Raw genomic sequence first — 13152 nt, 5'->3', positions numbered from 1 at the left:
CACGACACCAGCCATGGAACTTTTCTGGGAGCTGTTGAAGAAGCCAGCTGGTAAGAGAATATACTGGGATCTTCAATTGCAGCAAAACTTTGAGCTGGCCAAGGACACCATTTGCCGGCTAGTGGATGACGGATTGGTGTATTGCGACCATTCAAGGCCTACAGCGATTGTGACTGACTGGAGTAAGGAAGGCTTAGGCTTCGTCATCCTCCAGCAGTACTGCTCCTGCGTGTCCACCAATACACCATTTTGCTGCCATGGGGGTTGGTGACTTGCACTGTGTGGAAGCAGGCATCTTTCACCCTCTGAGGCTAACTAAGCGGCAGTGGAGGGGGAGGCGTTAGCAGTTGCATGGTGCCTACAGAAGGCCAGGCTCTTTCTCCTTGGGTGCCCAAATCTTCTGCTGGTGACTGACCACCACCCTTTAGTGGGGCTGTTTGGAGACAGAGCCCTCAAGGATATCAGCAACCCAAGACTCTTCAGATTAAAAGAGAAAACCCTCCAGTTTCACTTCCACGTCAAATACCTTCCAGGCAAGAAAAATTGTGGTGCAGATGCCCTATTCCATTACTCAGCCCTGGCAGTGTTTCCAGACGCCGAAGACCTGAACATGGAGGAGGACCTGATGGTGACCGTGGTGTCTGCTGTTGCTGCTGCACTCAGTCAGGAGGGCATCACGATGAACCAAGAGATTGTTCAATGGGCAGCTATAGTGGACCCGAGCTACCAGCTACTCCCAACGAGAGTCCTAGCCAATGACTGGCCGGCGCACCGGGATGAGGAAATTACCTGTTTGCATCCCTACTATGCTGCGAGGGACTGTCTAGCCACAATGGAGGGACTTGTCACCTACACCTTTGAATACGACAGCGTTAGGCCGGTCATTCCTGAGTCGCTACAGGATCAGGTTGCTGCCAATCTATACGCAGGCCACTAAGGACTAGACTCGATGCTGCAGAGGGCCAGGCAGTCAGTGTACTGGCCTGTTATGTAGGGCAACTTACAACATCACAGGTCCACCTGCCTCGCCTGCGAGACACATGCTCCCTACCAGTCTCAGGAGCAGATCACCCTCACACCACCACCAGAATACCTGTTCCAGAAAACTGTGTTGGATCTGTTCCAACTGGATGGCAGACAGTATATGGCCTACGCCGACAGACTGACTGGCTAGGAATTGCCCACTTTCCTAGCGGCACCACGTCAGCTCAGATCTTGCCAAAGCTAAGAAGCTATTTCACATGTTGGGGTGTTCCTGAGGAAGTGTCTATAGACGGTGGCACCAATCTCGTCAGCGAAGAGATGTCTGCATTCTTCAGAAAGTGGGTGGTGACCGTGCCTAAGTCTTCGGCCCACTATCCTCAATCTAATGGCCGAGCTGAGATCGCGGTTAAAATTGCGAAGAGGATACTATGTGGCAACACAGGTGCGGGGGCAAGCTTAAAAACAGACAAGGTATCGCAAGCACTCCTTCAGTACCACAACACTCCGCTTCATAACATAACATAACATAACATAAATAATAGGATAACAAAGGGCCACCAGGGCCCATCTAGGTTATCCTGTATCAGTCGCACAGCGACCTCGTCATCAGTACTTAAAGATACACTTACAAGTATACAATGCATAATATAATAATTCTAAATATTTGGCCCATTAACAGGGCTAAATCCTGCAGCGAAATCCTCTACAATCTGTGATCCCCATACATGGAGATCATGTCTTGTTTAACTATAGTAAATTTCTTATAAAAACTATCATGCAGCGCTATACATAATTATAAATCTAATAAATTTAAGTGCTTATCTAATCTGTTTTTAAACATTGTCAAACTAGTGCTATTTACAACCATCTCTGGCAATGCATTCCAGAAGTCTACCACCCTATGACTAAAGAAATATTTTCTTATATCTAACCTGCAGCCTTGCTTTCTAATCTTCCTGCCATGATTTCTAGTCCTATTTCCCTCCTCTAAGGTAAAGAAAGATCTCACATCTATGTAGTTTGTATCTGAGAACATTTTAAATAACTCTATCATATCCCCTCTTATACATCTCCTCTCAAATGAAAACATGTTTAATTCCTTTAATCTATCTCTATACTCCAGCCGCTTTAATGTTGGTATCATCCTAGTTGCTCTTCTGTGAACTGCTTTTAACATGTTGATATCCTGCCTATAATGGGGTGACCAGGCCTGTATGCAATACTCTAAATGGGGCCTAACATAGGAATTATACAAGCTATGCACCACTTCCTTACTTTTATAACTAACATTTCTATTTATAAAATCCAGGATCCTATTTGCCCTATTTCTTGCTTCTAAACATTGCTTTGAAAATTTCATAGTCCTGTCTATCACTACTCCTAAATCCTTTCCCTCCTCTACTGCCTCTAGCCAACATCTCTTCATCTCATAGCTAAAGTTTGTGTTGTCTTTACGTAAATGCATAACCTGACACTTTTTAGAATTAAACTCCATCTGCCACCTGTCTGCCCATGCTATCAGCCTGTCCAGGTCTCGTTGTATTCTGTAATTGTCCTTTTCACCCTGTACTGCACATGCTATCTTAGTATCATCTGCAAACTTTGATACTTTGCTACTAATTCCTATATCTAAATCGTTAATGTACACCAAGAAAAGAAGAGGTCCTAGCACTGATCCTTGGGGTACCCCACTAACCACTTCCTTCCACTCAGACATTGCCCCATTTAATACTACTCTCTGTTTCCTATCAGAAAGCCAAAGAAAGAAGGAAGCCGGAAGGGAGTTCTAGAGTTTACCAGTGAAAGGTATGAATGATTAAGAATACTGGGTAACTCTTGCGTTAAAGATCAGTAAAACAGTTACCATGAAAATAGCGATAAAAGATAGAAAGAGATACAACATTTCGGTGGTGAGAAAGAGGCTGAAGACAGCCAGTCAGAGGAGAGGAGTTGATGAGACGAAAACCTTTTGATTCCACACTATCTAATAAAACTGTGTATGTGGAACCCCCACCAAACATGCGAAGAGTACTCCATACAGGGGCGGATAAGACCCTTTTACAAAGTTAGCAGTTGGAGGGTCGGGAAAAACTGGCAGAGACGCCGCAGAACGCCTAACTTGATAGAAGCTGTTTTACCAAGAGATGAGATGTGATGTTTCCGGTTAAGATTATGTGTAAAGGATAGACCGAGGATATTCAGTGTTGAAGAAGAAGACAGATGGAGGCATGGTACCATGGATGGAGGGACCTGAGGAGGTATTATGCTGATTTTCCTGGAATGATTACTGTTCCCATATCAGAGACACATATCTTTGTGTGCTGAACACATGACAGAGGTAATAGGTAGTGTCTGGCATGAAGGCGTACATTCCTCATTCTTTTTTCTCAACCTAAACCTTTTAAACCTTGGTTTAACACAGCCTATTCTTGTGCTATACATGATAGAGAGGTTGCCCACAAAAAGTACTTGAGCCTTAATTAATTCCATCTCCTGAATCTCGTGCACTTAATATTTCTGCCCGGAATCATACCAAGTCTGTTCTTCAATTTGCCAAACATACTTTCATAAAAAAAAAAGTATATTTAGGAAATTATAATGTGGTTTAGCCTTGCTACATAAGTCAAACCATCGATCAGTTCTTTCTTAGTTTTCCTCTAGTGATGAAAAAGAAAGTGGCAATTTCCCGGCCGTTGCTTAATACAGGAGAGGGCAATGTTTTGGGTGTAAGTTGCAATCAAGAAATATACTTAGTATAGAATATTTGGTTGCAATCGTAAGCTCCACCAACCGCCTCATAAGCTCTGCCCACTGGCTTCACTTTTTTTTTTTAGCACGGCGGAATAGGCACGTGCTGGCAATCTAAGCCACTCTCAGGGATTTACTCAAGGAATATCCTCAGTTTGCTCCCAGACTGTAGGATGTTCATGCAATAAGGTATGCAATATATGTATTTATTTATTTAAGTACTTTTATTCTTGTTATGTATACTGTCTATTTAAATATTTTTGATACATTAACCTTAAGTCTTTGCCCAGGGGGTGGGTGGCTAGGCTCATCCTCCTCCTTTGTTGTATTTCCTTATTAATGCAACAATACATGTATCAATCAGCATTAATAAATGTATCAATCAATCTCCTTGGAGTTGAGCAATCCAGAACCATGTGTAGCTGCATCAAAAGTCGAGATTAGCCTCGAGATCAAGATGAAGATCAACATCCCAAACAAAATTTGAGCGACACGGCTGGTACTGATGACAGGTTGGTTTGTATGGGTGTACTGAAAATTAGCCTGAAACAATGGCATATGTCTGTAATACCAGTTCAGGGGGTCGGGGATGAAGGATGAGGACTTGCAGGAAGTGTCAGTTCACTGGATCTATGTGTTGGTTGTGAAGAGGCAAACATTTGGCTGAGGAGCGGAGTGTTCCAGGTGTGGCAGCGAGGCATAAGGAGTGTGGAGGGGTGACGAAAGGTGAGCTGAATGTTGTTAGAAAGATGAGAATATGGGTAAATTTATAGTTTAGTACAGTATCCCCTATCTCTACCATCCTCACCCCCCCGAATCCCTCAAACAATCTTGGGGGCCTTTCGGGAATCGTGGGTTTTGGGTGGGGGAGGCATATAGGAATAATATATGGCTTTTGAAAAATCTAGGAAAATTTCCCTATATGTTTGAAGAATTTCCCTAAATGTAGGGAAATTTTACATATCATATCCTTCCCCCTCTAGGACACTAACATAAGCTTAACCTAACGTATCCGAGCGGGGTGGGGGGGGGGGTGGCTGTGCTCCCCTGCAACCATCCCCTCGCTAGGACACTAACCAAACCCTAACATAAACCTAACCTAACAGATCCTGGCTTTGGGGCTGCTCCCTCCCCCCCACACCAATTCTCTTATAGCTTCACACAATATGCTCTATCTCTACCAATACCCCTCCTCACAATACCTTAACGAAAGGATGAAGATCCTGGCTGTGGGTCAACCTCTACTTGAGTGTCGTAAAGTTTGCTGTCCTCCATGGGGACAGCAGGAGCAATGATTTCCTAGTAATTAAATTTGCAACCTTTACAACTAATGTCAATGGTGGCCATGGCTGAACTGCGCACACAGATGTCTCTGTGCACCTGTCTGCCCAGCTGTGCCCTGCCTACAAATACATATGGCAAATTACCATTGACGCAGTTTGTGGTGTTAAGAGATGGTGGCACATCATTAGACAAAAGAACTATAGACACAATAAGAATCCTATTCAGTAGTTACCCACAAACCCCAGCTAGAAACAATTGCAAGTCAGTGTACTGCTCATTTCCGAGTGTGATGGAGCTCTGAGGCTCGCCGTAGCTCGCTGGACTTACGAGAAAAGTCGACAAACACTGCATATTCCTAGACCTATTGCAGTGTTATTATTCATTTGTGGCAGGTAGTGTACTTACTGAAAATGTTGTAAATAGTAAGAACAACAACCTAAGGGTGGCCAAAACCATCTAGAGATTATTGTACGAAACTGTGGTAGAACCAAAATATGATTCTATCAGTCATGTAGTGATGCATGGAAAAATAGGCAAGAAGAAACCAAGAAAACTACATGGGATAGGGGGTAGGTTAGTTGTTTGGATTAGTGAATGGCTTTCTGGTAGGAAACAGAGAGTAGTATTAAATGGGGCAATGTTTGAGTGGAAGGAAGTGGTTAGTGGGGTACCCCAAGGATCAGTGCTAGGACCTCTTCTTTTCTTGGTGTACATTAACGATTTAGATATAGGAATTAGTAGCAAAGTATCAAAGTTTGCAGATGATACTAAGATAGCATGTGCAGTACAGGGTGAAAAAGACAATTACAGAATACAACGAGACCTGGACAGGCTGATAGCATGGGCAAACAGGTGGCAGATGGAGTTTAATTCTAAAAAGTGTCAGGTTATGCATTTAGGTAAATACAACACAAACTTTAGCTATGAGATGGAGGGATGTTGGCTAGAGGCAATAGAGGAAGGAAAGGATTTAGGAGTAGTGATAGACAGGACTATGAAATTTTCAAAGCAATGTTTAGAAGCAAGAAATAGGGCAAATAGGATCCTGGGTTTTGTAAATAGAAATGTTAGTTATAAAAGTAAGGAAGTGGTGTGTAGCTTATATAATTCCTATGTTAGGTCCCATTTAGAGTATTGCATACAGGCCTGGTCACCCCATTATAGGCAGGATATCAACATGTTAGAAGCAGTTCAGAGAAGAGCAACTAGGATGATACCAGCATTAAAGTGCCTGGAGTATAGAGATAGATTAAAGGAATTAAACATGTTTTCATTTGAGAGAAGATGTATAAGAGGGGATATGATAGAGTTATTTAAAATGTTCTCAGATACAAACTACATAGATGTGAGATTTTTGTTTACCTTAGAGGAGGGAAATAGGACTAGAAATCATGGCAGGAAGATTAGAAAGCAAGGCTGTAGGTTAGATATAAGAAAATATTTCTTTAGTCATAGGGTGGTAGACTTCTGGAATGCATTGCCAGAGACGGTTGTAAATAGCACTAGTTTGACAATGTTTAAAAACAGATTAGATAAGCACTTAAATTTATTAGATTTATAATTATGTATAGCGCTGCATGATAGTTTTTATAAGAAATTTACTATAGTTAAACAAGACATGATCCCCATGTATGGGGATCACAGATTGTAGAGGATTTCGCTGTAGGACTTAGCCCTGTTAATGGGCCAAATATTTAGAATTATTATATAATGTATTGTGTACTTGTAAGTGTATCTTTAAGTACTGATGATGAGGTCGCTGTGCGACTGATACAGGATAACCTAGATGGGCCCTGGTGGCCCTTTGTTATCCTATTATTTATGTTATGTTATGTTATGTTATGTTAAAATGCATCAAGAATGCAAAATGAATCACAGTATTTTCCATCTCTTCAATACATGTAAAAGGGCTCTAATTCTCTAGTCTTCAAAGTTTGTGTGATTTGCATGAATACCAACACAATACTAAACAGCCTCTCTCCAGTATAAAGAGATGAGTGTATCTACTAATACCCTGATAAGAACAGGTTTCTCTGGAATCCTCTCTAAGAAAAGGAGAACAGGTAGACTGATAATATGGCTGTAATTATTTTAGTCTGTACCTCCACATATTAATTGAATCCTATACAGTGGAACCTCAGTTCACAAACTCCCTTTGCATAAGCAAATCAGTTCAGTTAATGAACCAAGTTTTTGAAATTTTTCTTTACTTAGTCCATGTAGTGTGAGATGGCATTGCAAGGAGCATCAGTGCTCATGGTATGTACCACACCATAAATACTGTTTCTTGTGTTGTTCTGTCTCTTTGCTTTTTGTATTAAAATGGTCCTCGTTATGCCTCCCAAGAAAGTGAAATGTGTTAGTGTTAGTGGTGTTAAGAAGCCTAAGCTGATTACACTAGAAATAAAGAAAGCCAAACAAGCAAAGATTCTTGAAAAGAATACTACTTTTAATCCACATGAAGAAAAACAGAAAATAAGAACTTTATTACAAATGTAAAACACTAGAAAAAAAGTATATTTCTAAGATGTTTTACTGTATTGTAAGTTTCGGGAGTCATAAGAATCCATGAGATGGTTGTTTTGGCTGCCATGTTTGTCATCACAGCTGATGTAATTACAGAAGTGCCTCACCACTAGAACAGCTAGTGATGCATAGTAAACATTTTCAGGAAGATCAGCTTATGCTGTCTTGCAGGCAATTAGATGCTGTTGCCATAGCAATGATGGTCCTGTTTATTCAAACTGAGTGGGGCACAGAAGCATTTGATTGAAGATATGTGCTGCTGGGACCATAGTGTGTGTGTGTCAAGTCGCTTGTGCAAACACAGTCTGTGGTCCAGAAATAAATTGATCTGTGCATAGAAGACAGGTGTGATAAATGAAGGAATAGGAGGAAAATTGTAATAATTGCGGAAGAATGAAGGAATAAAGGAGTAAATGAAGATGTGGATGGAATATATATGAGTAAAGATGGGTAGATAGAAGAAAATTGATGATAATGATGGATGAAATATAGAAAACAATAAATAATAAGAATAAGGGAAATAGCTCGTGCAAACACAGCCCTGTGGTCCAGGAATATATTCATCTATTTTACATTGACTCCTCTGGGGAAAATGGTTTTGGTTCATGAAAATTTTGGTTTGCAAACGGCTTTCAGGAACGGATTTAAGTTCATAAACTGAGGTTCCAATGTATATCTGGAATCAGAAGCTGTATTACAATTTATTGAATATACTGAAATGTGTAAAGCAAAGTGAACAGGGTAAGAGCTAATCACTTTGCTCGACAATGTTAAAATTATATTTGGCGCTGGTCAAACTGCATCTAGATTATGTAGTATACTTCTGGTCCTCACATATAGGAAGGATATAGGTTTATTAGAATTGGTGTAGATGAGAATGTGCAGTTAGTTAGGGATATTCTATACGAAGTGAGATTGAAGAAACTAAATTTTTTATCCTTAGATGTAGGTTAAAAGCGGACCTAATAGAAGTACTTAAGTGGTATAGAGGGGATATAACTAATGAGACATGAGTGAAGTTCTTAGGATCAGTACCCAGGATAGAACCAAAAGTAATGGGTTTAATATTAAGAAATTCAGGTTTTAGAAAAGAAATGGGCAGCAACTGGTTTTCTAACACACTTGACCTACGAAACAATGGACAAATGCATGCACGACCCTGTCCGTAGATTGCAAAAGTACGTAAAAAACTGTATAAAATGTACGTAAAAGGTTTACTAGGTTTAGGAGGCATTTTGGATAGGTTAAGCACTCGTGGGAAGGATACAAATGCATAAAAAAGCTGTGGTAAGCACTGGACAATGTTTGCTGTTGGTTGAAAATGGACAGACTGAAGATTAAACATGGCGGCCAACAGCTGATGACGCGACCGACCCGCCACCTACCGGACAATAATTTGCCGGGAACGGACAATCGCGTGCATTTTAATATTCGTCCGTAGATTAAACCGGACTCCAGAATTTGTCCGTAGTTTCCGAAATCCGTTGATGGGAGGTCCGTTGTTTCGAGGGTCGAGTGCATAGTGGTTGATGATGGAACGGACTCAGTAATCATATTATTAGTGCTGAGTCACTAGGGCCCTTCATGCCCTTCAATACCATGATGTGTTTTTATATTCATTCTTCTTACAATTTGGTGGTCTTATGCAGCTTCAGGAACTTATGTGGGGATTGAAATAGTGAAGACTCTGGCCATTAATCCCTGACGTCCATAGACCCTTTCTATTGTCAATAAAATTGTCTAATTATACCAAAAACTTGTAAAATACATTCCAGTACTGAAGGGGTTAAAAGAGGATTAGATAGATTTATGGATGGGAATGATGGATGGAATTAAGTAGCTTTGCTCATACAGGTACTGTTACATATAGGCCTGACAGCCTTTTGCAGCTTTCCTTATTTTCTTGTGTTCTCATGTTCCTAACACTTTGTGCAGAATGTGCATCACAAGTGTAGAATCCACTCTGCATTTAAGCATCCCATTCTAAGGTCTAATGCATTTTTCCTTTACACATTTGTCTAGCATACATGAGAGTGATAATAGATGGAAGTGAGTGATTGAGAATAATGATGGCAATGAGTTATGATGAGAGTTTGTGACTTGGAATGTGTGACTTGGAATGTATGTGTCGTATTGTAGGGAAGTGACACTTTGTTGATACTTGTGTAATGGTTATTGTATCATTGTGAGAATACATTTTGAAAAACCAGCAAAACAATGTCTTTGTCTCTAGTCCTCCAGTCCCTGACAGTCCATTGTCTGGGGAAAAGCTTCACAACCTCTTAACATTCGTTTACTGCCTCTTAGCTTGGACCACTCATCTCCCATGCTGGCCTGTAGGAAGCCAGTGTAGTTTTAATGCTACAAATTTTCTATTTTTTTATTGTCTTTGTTATTTATATATTATTGATATTTTACCATATAATGTTTTTAGCAACATTAGTTATTACAAATAATTCCTATTAAATGCTAAAAATTACTGTGATTATGAATGTTGTGCATACTAAAGGTGATGTTCTTTATTTTTATGTGGAGAAAATACATTCTGAATATTAGTTTTCAAAATGGGAATTTCTGCTTGAATGACTAATTTGTGTTTAGAGGTTCATCTTCATATGAGTTACAAATGATCATAGTTTGTAAATATTGATATATGTTATATTCATATCCCCTTCTGCTTACTGAGTCTTGTAATCACAATAAGTTACAGTTGATACTTTGTTTGCCTTTAATTGCATGGTGCAAATAAGATCAATTAGTTTATTTTGCATTCTTGATGCATTTCCATATGCCATAAAATAGTGCTGCTGGATCCAATAAGAAAAACATATCTTCTACAGGGATTGCTTTTCACTGCAGATGCCATTGCTCACCCAGGCCTGGAGGGATGATGGACCACCTTCCCGTGGAAATAAGTGTGCACATTCTCTCCTTCCTTTCTGTTGCTGACCTCATATGTGTTTCCCGGGTTAACAAGAGGTTCAGTGAATTGGTCGGAGATCAACATTTATTGAGGTGACTCTCTCTCTCTCTCTCTCTCTCTCTCTCTCTCTCTCTCTCTCTCTCTCTCTCTCTCTCTCTCTCTCTCTCTCTCTCTCTCTCTCTCTCTCTCTCTGCATATATATATATATATATATATATATATATATATATATATATAAATCTGATTTTTTGAGGGGGGAGCAATTCGTATAAGTCGAACATTCACATTTGTCGGACCAACTTTTCCCTATTAGTCTGAGTTTATGAGGGTCAACAGTATATATATATATATATATATATATATATATATATATATATATATATATATATATATATATATATATATATATACTGTTGACCCTCATAAACTCAGACTAATAGGGGAAAAAGTTGGTCCGACAAATGTGAATGTTCGACTTATACGAATTGCTCCCCCCTCAAAAAATCAGATTTTAGGAGGGTGCAGGATTTATTTATTTAATTTTTTGGGGATTTAGAATTTTAGGAATACAGTGATCCCTGGTTTATCGCGGTTAATGGATACCAGAAACCCCTGCAAAAGGTGAAAACCGCGAAGTAGAATTTGTCCCCCCTAGGAATTTTTGTGTATGTGTATGTGGGCACCAGAATGTTTAAAATATGTAAACAGTATTTATACTTGAAATATACAGTATTTTACTTAAATCCATTTAATTATAAAACCTTATACAGTAATTATACATTAACTCTCTCTCTCTCTCTCTCTCTCTCTCTCTCTCTCTCTCTCTCTCTCTCTCTCTCTCTCTCTCTCTCTCTCTCTCTCTCTCTCTCTCTCCCTCTCTCATACGATATGTAACACTCACCCTCTTCTGCCCTCTTTGATCATATCTAAAAGTTTCACTTTTTTCACTGATGTTTATCATTTTTCTCTTCCTCTTAGGTTCACTAGAGGAAGTTTTCGCAGGGGCACAGCACTTATGCAGCATTGTAAAGGCTTAACGAATCAATACTTAAACAAAAAAAGTTATCGCGAACACAACATTAAGATACAGTATGCAAGACAGTCAGCAGTGTGGACGAGACTGGCGAGATACAAGGGAAGATGTTGGGTGAGGCTGCAATGATGCGCAGCCAATCAGCTCACGGGATATATCTGCTCGTGCTCTCATTCGTCAATCTTGTGCACCTTGCATGTCTGCCTGTGGGTATGTACAAAGCCTCTGAGTCAACTCACCTCTTTGTTTGGTATGCTAAGAAACCTCTCTCACATATCAACATGAAACAACGTGTTTTCCGCAACATGGCTGTATTTTTTCATTTTTTCTTTTGATGAATATTTTTGAAAACCCCACGATGCACTGAGGCCACGAAATGCGAACTGTGAAGTGGCAGGAGAACACTGTAGTATTGTCTCTCCGAAACCTTCAGACCCTAAATTACCAGATGGTGGTGTTTGTTGTTTGATAATTGAATACCCTTCCCACCAGGAAGCCATATTTGAATGTCTTGTGTGGTTGCATCATAGCCTGACTCATGCCCTGCACAGTACATGGCCAGGCGTGAAGAGGGAAGATGCGTCATTCAGCTCTCAACATTCTTTCAGGCATAAATTGACAATGATTAGAATAAAAAAAAAAAAAAAAAAGAAAAGAAAAGAAATAAACAAAGGTATCATTGGACCTTGAATCCTCACCTCCCCTCTTCCCTCCATCACGCATGTTATCTCCCCCTCCAAGACCTTTGCCTCACTTCATGCCTCACTGCCGCCTTCTCCACCATTTCTCTATATTATAAGACTACTATTATCTTTTCAAACACTGTTTTTTCGCTCTACCTTCACCATCACAACAATACATCACGTAACTCTCACAATAACACTAAAAAAGATTATGTTAAGACAGAGGTATAAAGGTGGACCAGACGAGTAATAAATATTTCACTATCGTTATCTCACTTCAACACACTAATAACAACTCAGTGTCCAGTTCAGTAATAAAACAGCAGATTGCTGTGACGCTGCTGATGGCGTCTTCCTAACCCTCACGTGTGAATGAATAATATTATTTAGAGAAATGGGAATCTGATGCATTTCCAATTTTGAGATAGTGGAAAGCATGTTGGATATAAAGCTTAGATGTGTTCACTGCGCACGTTAATAGAAGATTGCAACTTTAACTGCCAACACTGTAAATATATATATATATATATATATATATATATATATATATATATATATATATATATATATATATATATATATATATATATATATATATATATATATATATATATATATATATATATATATATACACACACACACAGTGTTCCCTCGCTATTTCGTGGTTCGACTTTCGCGGCTTCACTATTTCGCGGTTTTTATACATATTCGTAGATACGTTCTGCAGAGGCGTAACTTAGAAATACTGTACGTACAGTAATTCAGTAAGTTGGTGTGTAATAACGATGACAATGTACGTTACTATGTACGTAAAGCACTGTACATGTATTGTTCGTATACATATACAGTGTTCCCCCTCACTTCGCAGTTCACGATAAAAATGAAAAAATTCAGTCATATTGTGGAAAATCACGTTGTTTCATGTTGATGCGTGTGAGAGAAGGTTTCCCAACATGCCAAACAAAGAGA

At 39.6% G+C, this 13152-nt stretch overlaps 1 protein-coding gene across 1 annotated transcript in view; it reads left to right on the top strand.

Moving 5' to 3' along the window:
- The first annotated feature begins 4184 nt into the window (after window positions 1–4184).
- Window positions 4185–13152, top strand: part of LOC123501421 — a 139388-nt gene continuing 130420 nt past the window's right edge. Inside the window, exons 1-2 of the mRNA XM_045250246.1 lie at window positions 4185–4244; window positions 10402–10557. Of these exons, the coding sequence (XP_045106181.1) occupies window positions 10430–10557 (128 nt within the window). The 5' untranslated portion in view covers window positions 4185–4244; window positions 10402–10429. The remainder of the gene's footprint in view (window positions 4245–10401; window positions 10558–13152) is intronic.

Source organism: Portunus trituberculatus, chromosome 9, assembly GCF_017591435.1.
Source record: "Portunus trituberculatus isolate SZX2019 chromosome 9, ASM1759143v1, whole genome shotgun sequence".
Taxonomy (NCBI): domain Eukaryota; kingdom Metazoa; phylum Arthropoda; class Malacostraca; order Decapoda; family Portunidae; genus Portunus; species Portunus trituberculatus.
Note: the sequence above shows the minus strand (reverse complement) of the source record. Positions and strands in the feature narration are given on the sequence as shown.